The sequence below is a fragment of the Hemitrygon akajei genome, chromosome 4 (genome assembly GCF_048418815.1).
Source record: "Hemitrygon akajei chromosome 4, sHemAka1.3, whole genome shotgun sequence".
Lineage (NCBI taxonomy): Eukaryota > Metazoa > Chordata > Chondrichthyes > Myliobatiformes > Dasyatidae > Hemitrygon > Hemitrygon akajei.
Window position 1 is genome coordinate 147,022,658 of NC_133127.1, and position 25,103 is coordinate 147,047,760.

A 25,103-nucleotide genomic window follows, 5' to 3' on the forward strand; every position below is an offset into this window, starting at 1 on the left:
TCTAGCTTATTATGAATACTTCAAGCATTAACTTATAAAACTTCTGGGCTGGCTGGTTTGCCATTTTTAATCACTTGCTTTTTTTTATTCTCTGACCATATTTACCTTTCACCCTTGATTTCCTGCCTTTTTTCATTCTACTTTTCCTTCTTTCATTTCAGTCATTGTTTCTTTCACTCACAGTCTTTATTAGTTTCCCATTCTGCTTCCTTTCGGGTTAAAACCCTCTCCCACAACATCAGCAAGCAGCCCACTGACGATCTTGGTCTTCATCCTGCCTGGGTATAAGCTGTCATGCTTCAATGTCCCAGGAACCTAAATCCCTCCCTCCTGCATCATTTTGGCAGCTATTCACTAATCTATTTTCATGCTCCTATACTCACTCACAATTGGCATTGGAAATAATCTTGAGATTACTACATCTGAGGCCCATCTTCTTAATTTAACTCCTTGAATGCATCTTGGAGGACTACATCCTTTTCGCATTAGTTTCGTTGATGCCAATGTTTTCGACCTCCTGCCTTAAGATTTTCTGTTGCCATTCCATGTTATCCATGACCCTAGCTTTATCTTACGAGATAGTCTCTTAGAATAGAGTGTGGCTTGCTTCCACTCAGGATAATGGGGAAACTGCAGACTCCGCCACCAATGGAGCAGGAGTTGGCTTTCAGGACAGATGAATGGATGGTTCATTAGATTCTGCACTCTTGGTACATCTCAATACAACACCAAAAGCTCTTTTTCCACTTTGAGTGGTCATAAGCTAAAGATTCCCAGGAGACAGAGGGGATTATGCATCCTTCAGTAAAGCTTTGAATTTTTTTTCAATGTTTGTCTGGTAACCTCCTCCCATGACAGAGCTTTGAATAGAATGTCTATTTTAAAATTCATGGAATCATAGTCATAAGTCATACTGCACAGAAACATGCCTTTCTGCTCATTGTGAGCATGTTGACAATCGGGTACCCATTTATACTAATCCTATTTACCAGCACTTGTTTGGTAGCTTTCTATGGTCTGGTGTCTCAAGTTATTTGTTAAGTTGTCGTTAGAACACCTGCCGTACTTTCATTGAAGAAGTTCTTCCTCAGATTCCCTCTAGTCATTATACTCCCATTCCCAAACCTATGCCCTCTAGTTTTAGATTTCCTCTATGGGGTTAAGTTTCTTAACTTTTACCCATGTGTGGTCTGTGTTATTTTGTATGCCTTCCTCAGATTCCACTTCAGCCTTCCCTGCTCCATGGAAATAAACTAGCCCATCAAGTGCATCCTCTATAATGAAATGTTCCATCCCAGCCATCATCCTGCTCTGCACCCTCCCCAATGCAGAGCTACATTCAGGACTTAGCATTGTTTTATAGAGTTGTACCATAAGTTATCTGTTCTTATATTCTATGTACCAGTTAATGAAGGCAAGTGTGCTGCATAAATTTGCCCGCATTTGGCCTTCACCCCTCTAAACCTTTCTTTTCTATGTTCCTGTCAAATGTTTTTTTTTTAACATTGTAATTCTTCTGGCCTCTGGCAGTTTTTTCCATACATCCGCTAGTGTCCGTATGAAAAACTTGTCTATCACGTCCTCTTTAAAAGGTCCCACTCTCATTTTAGTGTCCTCTCACTTTAATGCCCTCTAGTTTCAGAGTTTATATCCCTGAGAAGAAGACTATGCCTGTCATACTGTGCTTTATGATTTTATAAACCTGTCTTAGCATCTTTTACTCAAGGGAAAACATTCCTCACCTATATAGTATCTCATTGTAACTGGAACCCTCCCTCCTAGCAGCATCCTTGTGAATCTTTCATCCATCCCCCTCATTCTTCCTATAATATGCTGGACAGAAAAACACATAATACTCCAAATCTGATCTCACCAACATCTTGTACAGCTGTGACATGACATCCCAAGTCCAACTGATGAAACCAAGCAAGCGTGTCATACATTCAGACCACCACCATGCCTAACTGTGTTGCCACTTTCAGGAAACTATGTACTTGTACCCCTAGGTTTCTCTGTGTTGTGTTTGTCTGCCCGGCTTTAACGTTCCAGAATGCATCACTTCACATTTGCCTAAGCTCCATCTGTTATTACTTAGTCAACATTACCATTTGATCTAGACCCTGATGGAACCCCAGATAAACCTCTTCACTGTCTACCATCCCACAAATTTTGATATCATCTGCAAATTAATTAATCAAGCCACCTACATTCTCATCCAAATCAATAAAACAATGGACGTATCACTGACCCCTGCAGCATACCACTGGTTACAGGCCTCCAATCTGAAAAAGAACTGTCCACTACTTCCCTCTGATTCCTTCCACCAGCCTATTTAATATCTTGGATACCCTGTGATCTAAACTTCCAGGCCATTTTACCATCCACGACCTTGTCAAAGGCTTTGTTAAAGTCCATGTAAACAATGTCTACTGCCTTGCTTTCATCAGGGTTCCCAGTTTTCTATTCAAAATTTTATCCAAAATGTTTATGTATGTAACATGCACTAAGAATTCCAGGATAATGCCTTTGGTACACTACTTGTCACAGGCTTTTCACTCTGTGAGTTTCGTGTGAGCAAGGGATTTCTTTGTGCCCTAGTGTATATGACTATAAACTATTCTGAGTCTGAATCTGAAACCTTCACTAACATCCTCTGAAGCCAATTTTGGATCAAATTTGCCAGCTTGCCTTGTATCCCATGTAGGACCTTGTCAAAGCAAATGCAGACTACATATGCACATCACCTGTACCGCTCTCATATTTAGTTATCTATTCAAAAAACTCAGTTGGTCAGCCAGGATCTCCTGCTTATAAAGCCACCCTGAATATTTTTGATTAATCCCTGTCTCTTTAAATGCAGATTAATTCTGTCCCCTAGAATTCTTTCCAGTAATTCCCTTACCACTGATGTAATTACTTAGCTTATCCCTGATGCCCTTCTTGAATAAGCGTACCGCATTCGTTTTCCACTAATCAGCTGGGACTTCACTTACAGCCAGCAAACATTCAAACATCTCTGTCAGAGCCCAAGCAATCTCCTTCCTTCCCTCCCATAGCAGCCCAGGATAGACATCATCCGGCCTAGGAACTTGGCTACCTTTGAGACTGCTCAAGCATCCAATACCTCTTCTAATGAAAATAAGCCTGATGTCAAGGAAACAAGTGCAGCTGTCCATCATAACCAAATGAGAGTAATTAGAGCTTCAGTGGTGGACATGCTAACCTGGGAGATGATGCTTACACTGAGCCCAACACCGCCTTGCTGCCATATCTGCAGCATCAGAAATACCCAGCTGATCTCCTTACAATGGAATTCACAGTCATTTTCATTCTAATTCTTTTCCCTCCCCTCTCATGCAGAAGATTAACCTGCAATGCCAAAATCTTGTTTCATTCCCCTGAGAAGCAAGCTCCATCAATAGTAAACAAGATGGTTTATCTGTTGAGGGGATGAATGACACACAGGATACCTGCACTGCTCTGGCTGGCAGTCACCAATTCCCTTCCTCTCTGCCCAGTCTTTGTCTGAAGAATGGCCAGCACACTACACATATTATCTATCTACTTCTCAGCCATGCAGAGTTCCAGCTCCACATGCAGACGACCTGTGGATGCAGTTGGAAACATTTGAATACAAATGTTTGCAAGGGATACTGGGAGCATTCCTGACTTACAACGTTGTGCAGGGGAAGTATTCCACAGGTCTGATCTGCCTGACACAAGCTACCCTTAAATTAAACTCCTTCACAAGTGAATGCAGATGCTGCAGATCTGCAGCAACACACACACACACACACACACACACACACACACACACACACACACACACACACACACACACACGCACACACACACACACACACACACACACACAACACTGGAGGGAACTCAGCAGGTCAGGCTGTATCTATGAAGGAAAATGAACTATCAACGTTTTGGCCCAACGCTCTTCATCCGGATTGGGAAGAAAGGAGGCAGAAGTCAGAATAAAAGGGTGGAGGAGGGTTATGAGCACAATCTGACATTTGAGAGGGTAGGTAGTTAAGTGGAGGTGGTGGAAAGTGAGGATGGTGGGAGACTAGGAGGTGATAGGAGGAAGGGGCAATGAGCTGAAGAAGATGGATTCAGATAGGCAAGATAACTAGACCATGGAATGACTGGAAGAAGGTTGGGAAGAAGATACTGATGGACTACCTGACCTGCTGAGTTCCTCCAAAATCTTGTGTGTTGCTCTTTCATTAATGAAAGCTAATAATGCTAAGGTCTGATCTGATGCCAAAAACTGTTCATTATTATATAGTGCCCTTTCATTTAAGTTAAGTTAGAGTAGTAAAAATTGTTTAAATATATAAAGTTTGGTTTGGCATGAAATGCAAGTATGCTTCTGACCTGTTGTTGAAATGAAGGTCGTTGACGAGGCAGCTGAAAATAGTTAGACCTGGGACACTGTCCCAAGGAACATCAACAGTATAAGAATGTCCTTGGGCTGAGGTGGCTGACCTTCATCAACTGTGATTACATTGTTTTCAACATGACTCCAACAATTGTAGGGTTTCCTCTGGATATCCATTTGAGCAGACGACAAAAGATCAAGCAGCAGATTATTAGGTGTCTGAAAGGGGAAAAATAATTGTGAAGTGCAGAAAGTTTGGGAAAGACTTCCAGAGTTCAGAACTATGGCATCACAAGACACTGCTACTAGTGGTGGAGGAATTAAATTCAGGGAGATCAATTGTTCAGAATTGAAAGGGATAAAGATCTCAAAGGTTTTTTTTTTTGGATTGATGAAGACTACAAAAACTAGGAAGGGCTCTGATATGGAGTTACTTGAAAACTTTAACTTACATAGCAAGAAAAACAGACACTTCAGCTCAACACCTATTGTAACCAAGTTGCCTACCTGAGATGGTTGCCTCTCTTGATTTTATATACCTCTATAAGGTCACTTCTCAACCACTTACACACCAACAAAATTTTCACCTGTCTATACTGTCTTTTCTTATACAGGAACACACCCAGCCCTAATAATATTCTTGTGAATCTCTTCTACACTTTTTCTAGGTTAATGGCATTGTTTCTACAGCTAAGCGACCAGAAATGTGCACAGTATTCTAGGTGTGGTCTCACCATTGCCCCGTACAGCTGAAACATAATTCAAGTTCGAGTTCAAATTTAATTGTCATTCAACCATACACATGAATACAGCCTCACAAAGTAGCGTTCCTCCAGGGCAAGGGTGCAAAACCCATGAGATTGAGACGGCTCGTCCCACCCCAAACTCTGGTTTGTGTGGGCGCTGTGTAATTTGCCACCCTGTTACAACTTGGTGCCAAGAAACAACAGACAGCGCGCTGCGTACAATTAAAGGAATTATATTTATGAATCTTAACTAAAGGATTAGTAAAGAAAATAAAATAAAAAACTAAAAGGGCCCATTATAATTAAACCATCAAATGTGCGTGTTGGAGCTCATCTCTTCCAAAAGTCAAACATATTCACCGATCCACAGTATACACCGGCAGCTTGTTCGATCAAATCACAGTCCCCTACTGGGTCGAATCCTACGACTGGTTCTCTCCAACATCTTCTCTCTTCATCTCCTGCCAAACAAAGGAGCCAGCTCACATTTCAAAGCACCTGTTATCTCCAACCATAACCCAAACACTGCTTCTAAAGGCCATAATGTTAGCAGTGAAACACACAACACACATTCAATGAATTTCAGTTAGTTGGGTCACCAGTTAATCAGGGCATCAGCTTATTTCAGACAACTTTTAAAGAACAAAAATTGAGAAAACAGCCAAAATTCCCTTCATTTATTTGGGGTAATACGCTGCTTAACTGGGGCAGGAGACTGTTGCTGAACAGTTTCTAAATTGCATCATTCACATGTATGTGAGTGGCCATTAGACACTGCACTGTGCTTAGAGTGAATCATTTTTAAAAAGTGTCAGCTGTATGTGTTTGTGTTATAAAAGCAATGAATTTTGTCACTGAGAAATAAGCAGTAAGACAATTCAGAACTGTTTTGCTCATTGGCGTTTCAAGCATTTTTGGCTTGGAGACAGCAGAAACAGCCAGGAGTGAAAATGAAATGAATTTACTACTTCAACAAGTTTAAAACTACGAAGAATTAGAAGATATCGACAATCATCTTGAATGCTGCAACGAAAATGAAGATTTGGAGGATGCAATTGTCAAAAAATTGTATGAAGGCAATCTATTATCGACTCAAAGTGTCTGCACTGATCTGATTCATTTACAGTTAATCAAAAGAACACAGCAGTGTAACTTGATTCACCCCTCTGTTGATAACTATTAGGAACAACTATACAGTTGGCCCTCCTTATCTGTGGATTCCATATGCGCAGATTCAACCAGCTGCAGATCGGGAAAACCTCGAAGTTCTCCCTCCAGCACTCGTTGCTTGAGCATGTACAGACTATTTTTTCTTGCCATTATTCCTAAACAATACAGTATAACAACTATTTACATAGCATTTACATTGTATGAGGTATTGTAAGTAATCTAGAAATGACTTTAAAGTACTGGCAGTCCCCGGGTTATGAATGAGTTTCATTCCTGAGTCCATCTTTAAGTCGGATTTAAAGTCGGAACAGGTACATCTGGTATTATTTAGCGTCAGTTAGTCAAACTTTTTTCTTAGTATATAGTATATACTTTACCTTTCTATGCATATAAAACACTTAAGAAACATACATATTTCAATAATTTAACCACTGCGTTGCTTAGTAATAATCATAGCTTTCATCAGGGCAGGGCCTTTCACATTCTCCATTAAAATTGTTCCAATCATTGACCGACTGTAGCCTAACGCTTTTCCAATGACCGATGGCATTTCACCTCTTTCTGATCGCTTTATTACTTCCACCTTATTTTTGATCACGATCGTGATTATTTTCGTGAACAGAAACACTGCGGATTCAGAGCTCGCCGCCAATTCCTAATGTCCACTGCACGGAGACATGTTAAATAAAGTCCGGGGTTCCGCTGGGTCCTAAAGACCACTGCACTGATACATGTTAAATAAGGGACTTGAGCATCCGCGAATTTTGGTATCCGCGGGGGGTCCCGGAACCAATCCCCGTGGATAAGGAGGGCCGACTGTACTGTATTATAGTACTGTTGTAGTATTGTTCGTATTCTACTTGTGCTTTGCACTTAAATACTTAATTTGGTACACAGGTAAATGGTAGTTTGTCTTTTTTATACCTTTTTAACTATTTCCACGAAACTTCAGCTAATTGGGACTGCCACTTAATTGGACCAAAATGTACAGGTTCCAATGTGTCCAGGTTAACCAGAATCCATTCTATATATATAGATAGCCCAAGTCCCTGAGTGTCATGGCCTGTAGATTGATGCTGCTGCAGTCCTCATCACACACTAGAGCAGCTGCAGAAGACACAATGAGCTCGTCTTCTATTGAGCAGACACTGGAGAGCAGTGCCGACAGGAGGGGGCAGCCCCCAACCAAGCATAGACTCCAGCTCCAGCATCTCTTCCCCTGGGCAACTGCAATAAGCGACCCAACAGCACGAAGGCTTGGTGCACACAGCAACCAAGGCCCTGCCGTCAGTCTCACCATTGAGCCAGCATTCCCCAGTACCAATGTCCAACAAGGTCTTGCAATCACAAGAAAAACGTCCAACACAATCATTCGCACTGTTTGTTGGACCACACGCCACCTCTGACGCCTTCCTCCCCGGGTGGGTGTAGCCATCAGTAACACAGAGCGCAATACTCCTGCTCCACCTCCATCCAATAACTCGTCAGTGTGACAGACCTACAGCACATGATGTCTTCAATATTCAGCGGTGTCTTGGGATCACTCAAAAGACGCAAAGGATGAACAATTACACCTTGTTTAGAACCGCAGAGGCCATTGCGACAAAGCATGTTGCCATCTTACTGGAGCGCCCAAGGCCTGCACTCACTGCATTGGCAACTGTGCCGAGTGCCATGTTGTCACTTTCAGGAACCTATGAAATTGTGACATAACACTTCGTGGCCCTGCTCCTTACTGTGCAAGTTCTGCCATTGTTTACTTTCTCTAAATGCAACATCACACACTTGGCCCACTTTCCCAGCTGATCTAATCCAGTGGAAATGGTAGATATTCTTCTTCATTGTCCACTATAGCACCAGCTTTTATGTCACCCACAAATGTACTAACTTAAACCAAGGATGAGAATTTTAAAATAAAATATTTATTTTTGGAAAGCAAAAATATAATCTTATTTTAGAATCTTTGGAAAGCAGTCTAACACATGCTTAAGTGAATGAGAGAAAAGCAATAAAGTAACAAAATAGGGGAGACTGAGTAATGAGAAAAAAAAGAGCATATGTAACTAACGTAATACAGTTTACACAGTGATGTACTAATCTGTGATCACCCAATGGAAAAGGGTATTGAAAAGCTTCTCTTTGCAGTAAATATGTAAATCTGATGCCATATTGGTGACCCATGCATGTTGCATTTTAATGAGATTGGAATGACATATTGCCTTCTTTGTACAATAGTTTGATAACCACATGCCTTGATGGGATTCCTTTGTGTATGATTAGCAGGCTATGGATTCCACCATTAACATTAATCATTAGCATGCTATGAAAGCTTATTACATAACAGCATGGTTGAATTAATATTTATTTGTCAGCGTAAAGTTCACTACTGAAATGTTATTCATATTTTAGCTATCATCAGTGGGGGGAGAAATTATTTCATCATTAGTCAGCAACAAATGGGCACAAGCTTCAATAATGACATGTATTTTATTTAACAAATAACACGCAACCACACTTTAAATGCAGGGCGAAGTGATAGCAGCATAACAGCAAGATGGGCATTAGATAAACAGATATTCTGTGAAATTTCTATCCTAATACATTCTATTCACTTGTATCTGACGGTTTTCAAGCTCTTAATTGTGTGTAGGCTGAAGAGTGATCTTGCACTCTGGGCACTTGCTTATCCAGGGAATCCTGCAGCGTGCTGGTAGAGTCCTGATGGAATCCAATAGTGGCGACTTCCTCGGTAACCTCCCAAATGTGTAAGGCTAACTTAGTTCAAGCATAGCAGTCACTTTGAAATAAATGGGGATAAGCAGCTGTCAGGAGAGCAGTTATTAGGCACTTCTGATTTAATTTGGTTGGCTTAAATGTACTTAATTGTTTTTAAGTATTTCTGAGTGTCTCTGAAATTCACAAGCATTCAATGTCAGTGGAAGCTTTGACAGGCACTGAGCCTGAGAGCAGCATTTCCCCAGCTGACAAAGAGTTTGAGGCAGATTGCTGGTCCCTTTGTACTTCAACAGGTCCTGTACTTTTCACTGACCAACAGGGGGCCAGCCTTCCAGAGGAACATTTGTCCCTGGGACCAAGTTAGAATTATTATGATTGTCTAGAATTGAGTTTGGTCAGCAAGATATATGACAGAACGTCTACAGGAGAAGTGGAGATTAATGACAAGTTCAACATATTCCTTATGCATTCAATAGCTATAAATTGTCAATGCCTAGTGGTAAAAAATGCAGTTTAGTTTTAATATTCCATTGTCCAATTCTTTGGAAATCCCAGTGGTTTGGCATTTGGATTTCTGGGTGCAGATTCCTGCACACTGAAGCCGCAATTCCCTGCACTTCCTGTAATGCAGTGAAGCCTGTGTTCCATATTCCCTCTTGCAGTCCTGGGCCAACGTTCCTGCACTCCATCTAGCATACTGGCACCAGGTTCCCATACTCCAGATCCAGTGTGCCCATGAAACTGACTGGGCTCACTGGAAAAGCTGTTATACCCCTTCACAGGTGGTTACTAGATTGCATACGGATCATGCCTAAGAACTATCTTTAAGCTGATTCCACCATAAGTTAGAAGCATACATTTTCTGTAGCTAGCCATATCATAACACTTGACATACGGTTGTTAAAATGTTTTTGTTTCTTTGAATAATGACCATAGTGTTACTCATAATTAGTAATGGAATACATAGTAATGTATCCAGTCATTAATGAATAGTTTCTTTTATTGTTATTACTAGCTTGAAAAATGTTTTAAAATACATGGGAGAATTTGCTTAAAGGTGGATTTTCATGTTTCAAATAACTTGGAACCGAGGGAGCCCCTGTACTGTGTAATATCTAACATCAATTGTGAATTTGAAGTGTGTTAAATTATTCATTTGAAAAAGAGCTAATAGTGTGGAAGATCTGCCAGTCCGGTAGCACCAAAGCCCAGAGCATGCCAGATTAAAGGTGTTTCATGGTATTATGTTTCAATTTATTCATGGTAAATAGTATGGGTCTTCTATAAGATGTTTTCTGTGCTCTATTGTAAATTATGACTTTTGTGTGCCTAATGTAATGCATACCAGGAGAAAACTATGAGGAGATACATGTCTGTCTCTTACTGCTGTTTCAGAAACATAAGCTCCAAGAGACTTTGTTTATTGTCTAGATTTGTGGCCAGTAATTGGAGAATTATAGCAAATGGAAGCACCAGTATCTTTCATTAAAATCAGTCAAGGGTCTGTTTCAAAGGTTTAATTCTGTTGGGCCCCAAGATTCTTTCTGCCTTCCCCATAATATCCAGAGTACACTCAGGAAGTATTAAAATATTAGTTCCATTGATTTCACAAGTGTTCAGTTGAATCTTCTCCAGCATTCCCTCGGGTTTATGAAAACTGAGGAATGGAATTGAGGACTAGATGAAATCTGATTGGTGCCGCATCCAGAATCAAACATTGTGCCACATTTTAAAAAGGCCATTGATCGCAAGAACATTGCAAACACATTTTATCTTCTCTTTGCAAGCATACAAAATAGAAGTTAGGACATTCATTAGGACAGCAATGAATAATGTCATTCTATTAAAAAAATGCCTGTTCTACTGAAGTGAATGGGATGATCAAAGATACTTTTTGATAGTAACACACACAAAATACTAGAGATACTCAACAGGTCGGGCAGCATCTATGGAGAGGAATAAAGAGTCGTCATTCCGTGCAGAGACCTTTCATCAGATCTTGATGAAGGGTCTCAGCCAAAAATGTTGATCCTTTATTTCTCTGCATAGATGCTGCCTGACCTGCTGAGTACCTCCAGCATTTTGTGTGTTTTACTCTGGATTTCCAGCATCTACAGAATCTTTTGTGTTTCAATTCATGAAGTATTCCACTGTTTTGTTGCTTTTCTTCTTCAATCTCTCACTTTGTCACATTCTGCTCATTTGATTTAATATCCTCCAAAGTTTCCAAACCGCCCCCCTTTTGAAACAATGCTATCTGGCATTGAAAGCATTCCACATCTTCAGGCACTGTTTTCCTCAAATAACCGTCCTTGAGCCTTCTGTCTTTACAAACTGCCGTTTGATCTGTAACTTCTCCTTTCCTCTCCGAGGTTGTTGCCTCTGACTTGCTGTTTGATTTTTGCTGGCTGTTTTGTTACCTCCAGCTTTGGTGGTCTAATCCTGAAGCCTCCGACCTTTACTCTGACCTTTTGTGTATCTTCTGATGCCCTGAAACTGACAACTGTGTTCTCCCTCTCTCCCCCCCACCCCCCCATCGACGTTCACTACTTAAATCCCTTTAAAATTCCAAATGCCAGTTATCCTAAAAAAAAAGTTTGATAAAGTGCAAAGGAGATTCACCAGGATGTTGCCTGGATTAAATGACCTCAGTTATGGAGAGAAATTAAATAAGCTTGTTCTCCCTGGAATGAAGGAGGCAAAGGGTACTTGATAGAGCATATAAAGTTATGAGAGGCATAGCTAGAAAAGAAAGTTTAAATCTGTTTCTTCCCCGTTACAGTGCTATTTAAAACAAGAGGGCATAGTTTTATGGCAAGAGGTAGGACTTTTAATGAGAATCTATGTCATTTACACATCTAGAATGTGCTTTCAAAGTGGTGGAAGAATCAGATACAATGTCTATATTTAAGAGGCATTTAAACACTTAAAATGCCAAGACATGGTAGGATACTATCTGTATGAGGGCACATTGGCTTAGAGTAAATGGTCAAAAAGTTCAGCTTGGATGTGATGGGCTAAGGGACCTGTTTCTGTGCTGTACAACTTAATTACTATGATTCTACAACTCCTGCTTCTCCCCGTGTTTGATTTATCCTACCTTACGTTAAAGTTACTAAAAATACAGTCTGATTTTGTTAGATCTTTCCAAAATGACTTACATAGTATTCTTAATGTAGGTGTTGTTTTTTTTCTGATCAAGAAATTATGTATTTTCCCACAGTAAGTTTTGAAGCTTGACTTCTTTGATTCTCAAGGATGTCTAAAAATCAAGTGGATAATGTATATCCGGGTTCATACTGAAATTCCATTTACATCTTCCAGACAATTTACTGATGAGATTATAATGATATTTAACTGCAATATCAAAACTGGCATTCAAGCAAAGCTTACAATCAATTGAACAGTATATACATATACTGCCAGCATAGCTCCATGTGTACTTATTCATGCAACTAGGTGTAAGTCCAGGACCTGTGAGGAGAGTTCCTATTATCTGTTTGCCAGTTCTAGTACAAATGCACCTTGTCAGAAAGTTTAGCAAGGAACTTGCAGTTTACAAAGATTTAGGCTGGATAATCTGCATGTTAAACTAATTCAAATCCAGTGGTCAGTAGATTTCAATGGGAAAAACTGATTAAAGGGCAAAGAGTAAGTGTGATCCCAGTTCTTTTAATTTTAGTTTAATTGAGTTAATTTAAATGCATTTCAATGTTTCTGAAGTTGCTTAGTGTGCTTGTTTTTTCATAAACATAGTTGTTGAACATACTTTATCTCAGCACCACTTTCCTGCACTAACTGCAAATTTTTTGAATTATTTAATATCAAAAAATCTATTGGCATCTGTCTTGAATATACTCAGAAACTGAGCACCACAACCTTGTTGATTAGTCTTCCAAAGACCCATTACCCTCTGGGTGAAAACACCTTTTCTGAATCTTGAATGGCTGACCACTTATTTTGAGCATGTAACTGTTATAATACCCAGTGACTGACCCTCCCTCCATGCCCTCCTGGGTAGAGAATTCCCAAGGTTCACTATCCAGTGAGAGAAGAAGTCTCTTCTCATCTCAATCCGGCAGAAGACAAATTTGTGAGAGTCCAGTGCTAATTGTAAAAGCATGTTAAGTAAATCCCAGCCATCCATTCTTAACAAGGTTGTAGTGTAATCACGACATGTGAAGACAGTTAGTCTGCAAACTAATCTGAACAGAGAGATATTGTGCCTTTATGTCTTCAGTCATTGACCTTGTAAAAGGGCAGGAATGTAAAGATAAATAATGCCATCTTTAGAAGGGATACCTGGCCCCTGTCATTTCCCTGACTTGGTGGCCCACCGTTCCAAGTAATCTATTGGAAGATGAATATTACTCATTCTTAAGTGTGGCATCTGAAGATATGCCTTCTAGCCATGAGCTGCTTAAAGTCATCTTCTAAAATCATTTCCAGCCTCCTCCACTGAGAGTCAGCAACCACCCACTATGTCTTCTGCAATTACTGTTGGTGGTAATAGATCTATCTCATCCAAGTGCCTGAACACTAAATATGATGCTGAAGATTCTCTAAATCTCATGACTGTAGAATGCAGCATGGGATTTCTTTGATGGAGAGAGCACCATATTTCTTCAACTCTGGTTGGAAAGTTTTGAGACTTAGCGACCCTCAAGAGTGCCAAGAGATTGTACAAATATATACAACAACTTTATTAATTTTGCTAAAGAAACATTGACTATCAACAGGAAATCCAGTGTTGTCCGTAATAAATAAGAACCCTTAGATAATTAAGGGGTTTATGTCTGTACTGCTTATCAAAGAGTAAAGTTGACTGTTCATTTCAGAATATTGTACTAGGCCCAAATATTGGATGACTGAGGCTGACACAAGCAGCAGCAGATCAATCTTCCATCCCAAAAGTATGTCCTCTTCATTTGTTTTAATGTGGATGTCAGCAAATAATTATTAATATATTTTTCTAAAGAGCTGACTTAATTTTGAATCTTAGAGGTCCATAGATGCTGCATTTTATTATAATGAATTAAATTAAGGACAAAATTTGGGTTATTTGTTATGTTTTGTAACTTCAAAACATTAAATTTAATTCAAAGAATTCAAGGGAGTCCAGAAATACAGGTGTAGTTCGAGTTTACTTTAGGCGAGGTGGTAGCGTGATGACCTAGGCAATTAACGTATTCTTACATATAACCTATAATTAATTATTTAAAGAAACGAGAATGCTTAATCAAACAATATATATACAAGATCACCCAAGTATTATTGCAATATTAAATACACAACATATTGCCACCTGAATTGTAGCTGAATCAAATCTCAATGTCAAGGAAAGTGTTAAAATGTCTGGCCCTATGTTCATTTTTGAGCTGAGGATGCTGTGGTTATTTTTATCTTGAACTATAGTAAACATAACACCACATTTTTTTAATTGCATGACTAATGTATAACAATCCCACAGTAGCTTTTACAAGCAAACTAGTTGCTCTGTTGTAATAACTAGAAAAGTTAATGTAGCTTGAACAAGGTTCCTAATTGTCCCTGTCTCTGTCATATTTGTCTACTTGAATGGTCCTAAATACCACAGCGATTAATTAGTGCGGAGCAGGTATTACAAGATGTTATCATCCTTTCCAGACTGTCTGGGTGAATGGAGAGAGGCAGTAGATTGTTACAATGTTTCATCTGTGCACTTCCTGTAAGTCAGTTTAACCAGAAGATTTAATGTGTCAAAGTTAACTGCGTTCAGCAGCAGATTTTCACATTCTAATTAAAGATTAAGAACATAGTACATTACAGTGTGATTTGTCATACATGGCTTGTTAAATAGGAAACCTACCGGGATTCCACAACATTTTATAAACATTATTGAGCCTTTTAATGTGGAATAGGGAACAATTATAAGGACAGGATGTTGACAGCATTACAACAATTTACATACTTTGCTTGCTTTATTGAAAATTCGATAGAGTACCCATAGTATCATTTTATTTTAATTCTTAAAAGCAATAAAATATTCAAAACTCTTTTAAATATAGGCATTTCTCAAATAATACAATCCCTGAATCTTTTTCCTCCCAAAAGTAGAACCAGTGATGCAAGAAATTGTGTGGTATTATTCTCTATACTAAGAGGAATGGGAAATGGTAATGGAGGTAGAGTGTTGCTCTGTTATTCACATGGGAAAATGCAACACATTAAAATAATGGGAGAAGTATATATTACCTCCAAAAACATATTATATTATTTGGTGAATATATTTTAATTTATTTTCTGAAAGCTTAGAGCACTGAAGAATCAACACTGAAGTCAAAATCCAGGTGATCTGCAAAACACTAATGTATTCCACTTTTGGATGTGCCCTGTGACTTTCAAAATTAAAGATAATTAATATATAATTACAATGAAGGAAAACAGGGTCCTTCAAATATTTGTGGCTTGCTACCCCAGCAATGCCCTCCACGTGTTTGTGAGTGAACGGAAGGACAGGATCATTTGTATAAGGTCAGACAGACACATACTTCAGCAAATCCACTTCATCAGAACCCAGTTACAAACACAAATAGAAGATCTACTCACCGTGAGGGAAGTTATCTCAAACAAATGCTTAACCATCTCTGAATCAGCTAATGGGGTCATTCTAAAAAGAATTTCTTCAAAACATACCCTGTCCAGTTGGAAATCAGGTCATCTCCACCCACTTGGTTTGCGCACTTCCTGCTTCAGGCTGACGCGAGAGGAGTGAATTCCTGGGCATTATTGGTTTTTATAATTAGTCGACAGATCAGGAATTCCTCCTCGGGAAATCTGTATGATATGAACCCCTACTTTAATCCAGTAAGTTCTACCAGACCCTCTTTGGAGTGATTGATGAAAACCTGGCAAAGCTGTAACCTGCAGTGTTATAGACCTCTGGAAGATGGCATTAGATAGGGGTGCACTTTCTTTTTTGATCAGTACAGACACAAATGGCTCTTTCTGCGACCTAGATTCTATAATTCTCTAAAAGCCATTTTCTAAGCTTTACTTTGAAATAACGATATGTAAATACTTGCGTGTATTCATTCTTTCTGTATATTTTAATGCAAAATAAGTTGCAATTTGTGTATTATTAAAATAATTTGCTATAAATGGTCATCAAAAATCCTCCATTTCCAGACAGGTTAAATGCCATGCTATGATACATGTACATATATTTAAGTGCTGTTGTAATTCAGCAGAATAAATGGCCAATCTTTCCTCTTTATTAACCCCTCTTTATGAACACCATGTTGATCCAGGATTAGCTGCTGTACCATTGCCCAGAGAATGTATTCGAGTTGCAGAATGTTTCGTGATTCATCTTTTTCAGACTAAAGGGTTATCACTAAAGAAATGAGATTGACTAGATCTGCTTTAAGCTTAGTTTATTTTTAGTGCTGGGCTATTCAAACCAGTTTGTATGCTGAAAAGTGCTGATCTTGCCTTCCACCCCCTGGCTTCTAACCACATGATTGACAGAAGCCATGATGATTAACATCAGGACAACTTGTCTTGCTGTGATGTCAAATACCAAAGGGTTTCTCAAATAGGCAGAAAGAAAATGTGTGCCAAGTCCTTAAGGGATAATAAAAGTCTGGGCCAAATGTTGGAACCGATGGAGAAAGGAAGTAAAAGAGAGCAAAGAACAAGGAACAGAGCTGAGGTAATTGTCAACATTGTTATAGTGGGTTGGAATTAACAGAATGGTGTCCACAGAACAGGATCTTGGATGGAAAGAGATTGGAGGGTTTTGGGATATGGAGAATGGTAGAGGGGCAATTTTAAATGCTGGAGTTTGAAAGTGATTTATAACAGATCAGGAAAGAAATCTTGATTGCAAACAGTTTAAAATCTATCAAAAACGCCAATAAAATTCATAACAAAATTATTCTGCGTGTTGATAAGGAGAAAGAACTTTTCTTAAGATCTCACATTATAGCTAGCGAGGTACCTGTGAAGTTAGACTCTGTTATAATGTTATGAAAAGAGACAGCCTATGGACAAGCATTGTCATTCAGACTGCCCTAATGGCCTTAGTATCAGGTTAAATGTTGATTAGCAAGCCAAAGAAATCCCAGGTTCCTCCATAACCTACAATGAGGCCATTGATATCAATCTTCAAGGGATAGGCCCTTCACTCGGTTTCGCAAAAACTGTCTCTCTGACTGTGAAGACCTTTCTCAACTCTGTACTAAAGATTCATCTAAATTATGTTCTGAAATATTGGAATGCAACTGGAGCCAAACATCTTCACCCTTTAGAAGCGGAGCATACAAATACTTTTCAAAGGCTGGCACATTTTGTAAGTTAACATGTTATGGAGCAACTAGCAGTTGCTTCCTAATTCTACACAAAGCTAGTCTGTAATTTCAAATTATTGGTCATTCTTATTTAAAATATTTCCATTCGGAAAGAAGAGGTGAATTAAAACCCTTTAATGACTGAATTATAAAGTAATGTGATCAGATTTGAAAGTAAGTGTCTTTGTCCTGTTTTAGGAAATGTAATTCAATGCAGGAAAATTAGCTGAAGAATGATTCAAAGCTATCTGTAAAACGGAGGCATGAAAAAATAAAGAACAATTTAATTTTCAATGCAGTTTAAGACAATGAGTAAAGTTAACTGTGTTGTGTTGCATGATTATATGTTTTTTTCCAAATTTTGTTGTATTGACAATACAATGTAATGTTTTGGTGAAGTAGAACTTGTAAATATTAATTAGAGTATTATCCCAAAGTTGTGTAATATCTTTAATTCCTGCAGTCTTCTTATATTGTATATTAACATTGGCCTTTTCTTTTATACAGTGTGCAGATCCAAACAGTGTAATCAAAGCCAAAATATGTACAAGTTAATATAACACTGTATTAATTATATATTTTTATTATCAGTGTAGCTTGTTTTTAACTGTCTAAATATTTTAATGAATTGGCTGAAGGATTGGTATTTCTATTGGTAACAAATATTTACCACACCTACAATCAATAAATATATTATCTACTGCTTTATTTTCATATGCAATGCATGTATCCACTGCAACTACAGAATTCCATCTCCCCAAGCAGCTTTTATAAAACCCAGTCTCTGCAGTCTAAATAAAATTTCATTTGGATTTAGCCTCCTGCTGAGAATGGCAGTGCTTTGTTTTAGCAGCAGAAGCAGTAAGGCAGAAAGGTAGTGTATGTCCTGTTTCGCATGGCTGATAGTGTAGTTTGTGAATCACAATCAAATTGTTCATACTTCCAGGCTTCAGAATCTCATCTGCATCCTGTGTTGTGTTGCTCCTTTTTATGTCCATCACACCACTGCCTGCCTCTACCTGCAGGGAGAGAAATATTAAAAGCTCATGCCTTTGTGTGCGCATCATGGTTCCATAAATGTTTAATTTATTCTCACTACTCTTTTCCAGGTGTTGACCACAGAAACACAGATCTGAAGAAAAATTACGTAAGTAGAGGTTGTTCTTCAGGATTTTATATTCAGGCTTTAATAAAGTTATAGTTACATTCATTTTAAAATTATTAGGAACATGTTAATGCCTCTGCAGATTGAAGTGTTAACATTTAAAAAACAGCAAGTTTGCATTTGAGCAACACCTTCGTAACGAAGGGACGGAGTCCAGAAACTTGACCACATATGTCGTCTTTGGGGAAGGTTGCTTATATGTTCCAATAATACATGTAGGATCAGGTCAGGTCAGGTCAGACCATGCCAGACCAGGTTAGTTCAGTACCTTATCAAGGTCATCATGATTTGCTTAGTGCAAAAATAACTTGTAAGGAAGTTGGAAGTTCCAAATGTATTAATTTAATATTTCATGTATTAATTTAATATTTCATTCTCATAAGGTTAAAAGCATGTTATATTTAATTTTCTAGAGCAGGGTCAGGCATGGAAAAAGTTGTAAGAACTTGGGCTTTGATTTTATACTGGAGCAATCCCCACTCAGAAGGTCAATTCACTAATGAAATATTTCTAGTATAGGCAGAGTTGTAACATGGGTGATAACCAATTTGTTTACAAAAGGATTGTATTTATTAAAGTTCTTGAAACATTGAGAGCAACTGAAACACAGTCAAGTAGCTTTACAGTTACCATTATGTTGACCTGAGAACGTGAAAGTGAGATGGCCTAAGTACTCTAATCAGCCTAAACAAGGATGATACAATAAAATCCAAATGATTACTTCAGTCATCACCACCACCACCCTGAATTTCTGAGGCCCTCAGACCCAGTGAAGAGTTCCCTTCAGACCGCATTGTCTATGCTTATCCACAAAACGTCAATGGAGCAGTGGAGAATAATGTCATACCATGCATGACTGGTGTCATCAGCACAAAGGGGTGTTCTTGTTGGGAATGCCCAGTGCAATTTTCATAGCAAAGAAACATTTCTCTCTGGATTAAATCAAATGTCAATTACATAATTCTGTCAAAAATGTATCATGCCTTTGGATTTCTAGACCAGTGTATTTTCCGTTGTTTTGCTGATATCAGTGGAAATCGTCTAATCAATTGAATTACATGTGATGCTTGTGCAATATATAACTTACTTATTTTCAGCACATGGAATGCTTTACAAACAAGATGCAGTCATCCCTATCACTATTCAGCAACTGAATGGGAGGAATACTGGATCAGACAGAGATCTGTAATTGTAATATCCCTGATGTAAAAGCAGTTTGGGCTTTTAAAACAATTGTGTATTGCCTAAATATTTTATTAAATTTAAGTAATGGAGGTGCTGCTGTTCCTCTGTGCAATACTTAATACGGATTCCAGTTTGTGCTACTTCAATTGCTAACCTAATGATTTTATTTGGTTTAACAACATGATTAAACAACATTTAGGCATGAACATATGAAATAAAATATTAAGAAATACGACACATAGTAGCTCAAACTTATCTCAGTTTATTTTAAAAATGTTGAATAATTCAACCTAGTCCCCATTTATCTGGTACCACTTATACAGATTAGCAATTAGCTTTATAGTGAGCACTAAACATTGTGCTGCTTTTCTGGGGCCTACCCTTTTTCGTCTAGTCCACTCTCTTCTCCTATCAGATTCCCTCTTCTCCAGCCCTTGACCTTTTCCAACCCACCTGGCTTCATCTATCACCTTCCAGCTAGCCTCCTTCCCCTTCCTCCTCCTTTTTATTCTGACAATTTTCCCACTTCCTTCTCTGTGCTGAAGAAGGGTCTCAGCTTGAACATCGACTGTTGATTAATTTCCGTAGAAGCTGCCTGACCTTCTGAATTCCTCCAGCATTTTGCGTGTGTTGCTTTGGATTCCCAGCATCTGCAGACTTTCTCATGTTTATAAAATGCAATGTTAGCATTCATTTTGAGAGGACTAGAAAGTAAAAGCAAAGAAGTAATATTGAGACATTATAAGGCCCCACATTTGGAGTATTGTAATCAACCTTGAGTTGGATACCCATGAAAGGATGTGCTTCTGCTGGAGGGGCCCAGTGGACCTTTATGAGAATGGCTCTGGTGATGGTGAAGGGTTAATGTATAAAGATGATGGTGGTACCCCAAGGTTGCTCTAATTCAGATTATTCCAGAGGTGCAGAGAGGAAAATGCTGTTTCTTTTGACCACTTCACCTCGTGAACTCTTGGCATGTGGAAAGGGGGCTGGTGCAGAGGGTGTAGGGTGGGAATTGACACTGAACTCCAGAACAGAACGACAGAGAAAAAGCCAAAGTTAAGTAACACAGAGAGATAAATGGGAAGTAAATAAGACAGAGTGAGAGATTTTTAAAATTTTCTTTTATTTATATCATTCCAAAACTTATACATTGAAGCCAATCTACAGTTTACTCACTGGTTTGATTTGACAGCAAAAAAAAGACATGCTAATTACTTATTATATTACTTATTTACTTATTTTTTTATTTTTTTATTAATTACTTATTATATATAACCTCATAGTTCCCACGCCCCCCACTTCCTGTTTCTACCTCCTACCCAAGATCCACAAACCTGCCTGTCCAGGTAGACCCATTGTCTCAGCTTGCTCCTGCCCCACTGAACTCATTTCTGCATACCTTGAAACTGTCTTATCCCCCCTTCTTCAATCCCTTCCCACCTATGTTTGTGACACTTCTCACACTTTGAATTTTTTCAATGATTTTAAGTTCCCTGGCCCCCACCGCCTTATTTTCACCATGGACGTCCAGTCCCTATATACCTCCATCCCCCACCAGGAAGGTCTCAAAGCTCTCCGCTTCTTTTTGGATTCCAGACCTAACCAATTCTCCTCTACCAGCACTTTCCTCCGTCTAGCAGAATTAGTTCTTACTCTCAATAATTTCTCCTTTGGCTCCTCCCACTTCCTCCAAACCAAAGGTGTAGCCATGGGCACCCGCATGGGTCCCAGTTATGCCTGACCTTTTGTTGGTTTTGTGGAACAGTCCATGTTCCAAGCCTATACGGGTATCCATCCCCCTCTTTTCCTTCGCTACATCAACGACTGCATTGGCGCTGCCTCCTGCACGCATGCTGAGCTTGTTGACTTCATTAACTTTGCCTCCAACTTTCACCCTGCCCTCAAATTTACCTGGTCTATTTCTGACACCTCCCTCCCCTTTCTTGATCTTTCTGTCTCCATCTCTGGAGATGGCCTATCTACTGATATCTACTATAAGCCTACAGACTCTCACAGCTACCTGGACTATAACTCGTCCCACCCTGTCTCTTGCAAAAATGCTATCCCCTTCTCACAATTCCTCCATCTCTGCCGCATCTGCTCTCAGGATGAGGCTTTTCATTCCAGGATGAAGAAGATGTCTTCCTTCTTTAAACAAAGGGGCTTCCCTTCTTCCACCATCAACTCTGCTCTCAAATGCATCTCTCCCATTTCCCACACATCTGCCCTCACCCCATCCGCCCACCACCCCACTCAGGATAGGGTTCCCTTTGTCCTCACCTACCACCCCACCAGCCTCCGGATCCAACGTATAATTCTCCGTAATTTCCGCCACCTCCAACGGGATCCCACTACCAAGCACATCTTTCCCTCCCCCCTTTCTGCTTTCCGCAGGGATCGCTCCCTACCCGACTCCCTTGTCCACTTGTCCCCCTCATCCCTTCCCACCGATCTCCGTCCTGGCACTTATCCTTGGAACAACACCTTATATACCGGCTGGGTAGCCTCCAACCTGATGGCATGAATATTGACTTCTCTAATTCTCTAATCCATTAATGCCCCTCCCCTTCTTACCCCATCCCTGATAAAAACATAGAAACATAGAAACATAGAAAATAGGTGCAGGAGTAGGCCATTCGGCCCTTCGAGCCTGCACCACCATTCAGTATGATCATGGCTGATCATCCAACTCAGAACCCTGTACCTGCTTTCTCTCCATACCCCCGATCCCTTTAGCCACAAGGGCCATATCTAACTTCCTCTTAGATATAGCCAATGAACTGACCTCAACTGTTTCCTGTGGCAGAGAATTCCACGGGTTCACCACTCTCTGTGTGAAGAAGCTTTTCCTCATCTCGGTCCTAAAAGGCTTCCCCTTTATCCTTAATCTGTGATCCCTCATTCTGGACTTCCCCAACATCGGAAACAATCTTCCTGCATCTAGCCTATCCAATCCCTTTAGAATTTTATACATTTCAATAAGATCCCCCCTCAATCTTCTAAATTCCAGTGAGTATAAGCCTAGTCGATCCAGTCTTTCTTCATATGATAGTCCTGCCATCCCAGGAATCAATCTGGTGAACCTTCTCTGTACTCCCTCTATGGCAAGAATGTCTTTCCTCAGATTAAGAGACCAAAACTGCACACAATATTCTAGGTGCGGTCTCACCAAGGCCTTGTACAACTGCAGTAGAACCTCCCTGCTCCTGTACTCAAATACTTTTGCTATGAATGCCAACATACCATTTGCCTTTTGCCTGATATATTTAGTGGTATTTTTTTCTCTCTGCCCATCATTCTGCCTGTTCTCCATCTCCCTCTGGTGCTCCCCTTCCCCTTTCTTTCTCCCGAGGCCTCCCGTCCCATGATCCTTTCCCTTCTCTAGCTCTGTATCCCTTTTGCCAATCACCTTTCCAGCTCTCAGCTTCACCCCACCCACTCCGGTCCTCTTCTATCATTTAGCATTTTCCCCTCCCCCTCCTACTTTCAAATCTCTTACTATCTTTCCTTTCAGTTAGTCCTGACGAAGGATCTCGGCCCAAAACTTCGACAGCGTTTCTCCCTATAGATGCTGCCTGGCCTGCTGCGTTCCACCAGCATTTTGTGTGTGATGCTAATTACTTACACTTCTAAGTCTAAAAACTGAGAGAATAGATGTGCAGCACTTTTTCACTTAAATGTGATATGCTTCTTTAAAATAAAACATTTTTAAAGCCATAGAATCTAGAAAGAAAATTGGAGGGATGGGAGACCAGGAGTGGTCAGAAGTAAAATTACTTCAGGTAGGAGAAACATCTGATCTGCTGCCACTCATCCTCAAGAAGTATGAGTGCTCAGAAGGAAAATGAATGGAGAGATTGTGGTGAAGGTTATTGAAAGAGAAACAAAGGAGATGGAGGGATAAAGAAACTTTTAAAAAAGGCTTTGGGAGATGTTGAGGGTAAAGGAAGTAGACAGAATGATGAGGAGGTTGGAGATAAAAGTAGGAGTGAAAGGATTGTGAAAGCAGAAATAATATATGTAGGTGATAAGAAGCATCTCTTTGCAATCTTGCCATTGATGGGTCCATTCTCAGCACAACATGCCTCATCTCAGATTCCAAACCAAAGAAAAAAACAGAAAAAGGCAGATGTAACCAAAAAACAGAGACTGAAACTAAAGTTTTTAAAGGGTTGTGGAAAAGAAGGAAGAGAAAATAAAATGAATGGAAGTAGAGTTAAGGGGATGCTGCACTGTCAATTCTGCTATGTTTTAGTTCATTTTGACATAAAAGATCCTACATTTGAAGAAAACCAGAGGCGTTTGTGTCAGTGCTTTGGTACGTATCTCCTAATCAGAAATAAAAATTATCTGGTCATGTCATTTTCATATTTGTGAGAGCTTCCTGTGCAAAATTTGTTTGCAAAATTTCTTGCATTACAGTGGTGACTATATTTCAAAAAAATCTCAGACTGGCTATAAAACACTTCATGATGAAAATGCGAAATGGGCTATATAAATGCAAGAATAATTTCATTTACCATATATCCACACTTTACTTAGTACCTTCCCATTAGAGTGGTGTTTGATGGAACTCAATATCAAGCAGCAAACTACGAATTTGCATTTTCCATGTGCCTGCTCTTCAGTATTGTGCTCTTTCTCTGGTCAGCAATCTGTTATGCTAGGAGCTCTTGTTCCAAGTCCATAAAACGTGCTGGATTAGCCACTCTAAAATGCCCCAAGTAGAAGCTGGAAGGAATTAATGGGAATATGTGTAGAATAAAAATGGGCTAGCATAGGATTAGTGTAAATGTAGTCGCATGGTGTTTGCCACAGATTCAAGAGAAGGAAGGGACTGTTTCTGTGCCGTACATCTCTCATTCTTTCTCCCTCTCACCGTACCCATCCTCCCCCATTCCCATTCCCCTCACCCTCACCTTCTTCCTCTCCTCTCCCTCTCCCTCCTCTCTCCCTCTCCCTCCCCTCCTCCTTCTCTCTATCTACCTTTTATCTACCAATGATGTAAAATAATCTTACTTTTTTATTTTCAATGAACTTTGCTTTTAAATTTATATTGAAAAAAATCACCATAGGTCCTCTATGCCCAGCTGAGGTCTTGACATAATAGCCATCGCATTTCCACTGCTCTGGTTTTCTCACTCTGTCCCCAGCTGCTGCTCAGAGAAAGTTCCCACAAATCCTTGTTGGTAATTTCTGGATCCTTGGAGATTGGGTTTACTTCCCAACCTCATCCCAAAGCCAGCTGTATGAACAAAGTAAAACATCAAATAAATTAAATCATGTCTCCTCTGAAATAATTACATACTTGCCCCTTGCTTTCACTGCAGACATTATTAAAAATCTCTTAATTGTGCTGTCACTGGTTTAGCATG

At 39.5% G+C, this 25,103-nt stretch overlaps 1 protein-coding gene across 2 annotated transcripts in view; it reads left to right on the plus strand.

The window, feature by feature from the left end:
• Positions 1-25,103, plus strand: part of LOC140726749 (PC3-like endoprotease variant B) — a 753,656-nt gene that overhangs the window by 403,053 nt on the left and 325,500 nt on the right. For both annotated transcript variants that reach the window (XM_073043532.1, XM_073043531.1), the window contains exon 7: positions 18,485-18,522. In XM_073043532.1, coding sequence (XP_072899633.1) covers positions 18,485-18,522 — 38 coding nt within the window. The remainder of the gene's footprint in view (positions 1-18,484; positions 18,523-25,103) is intronic.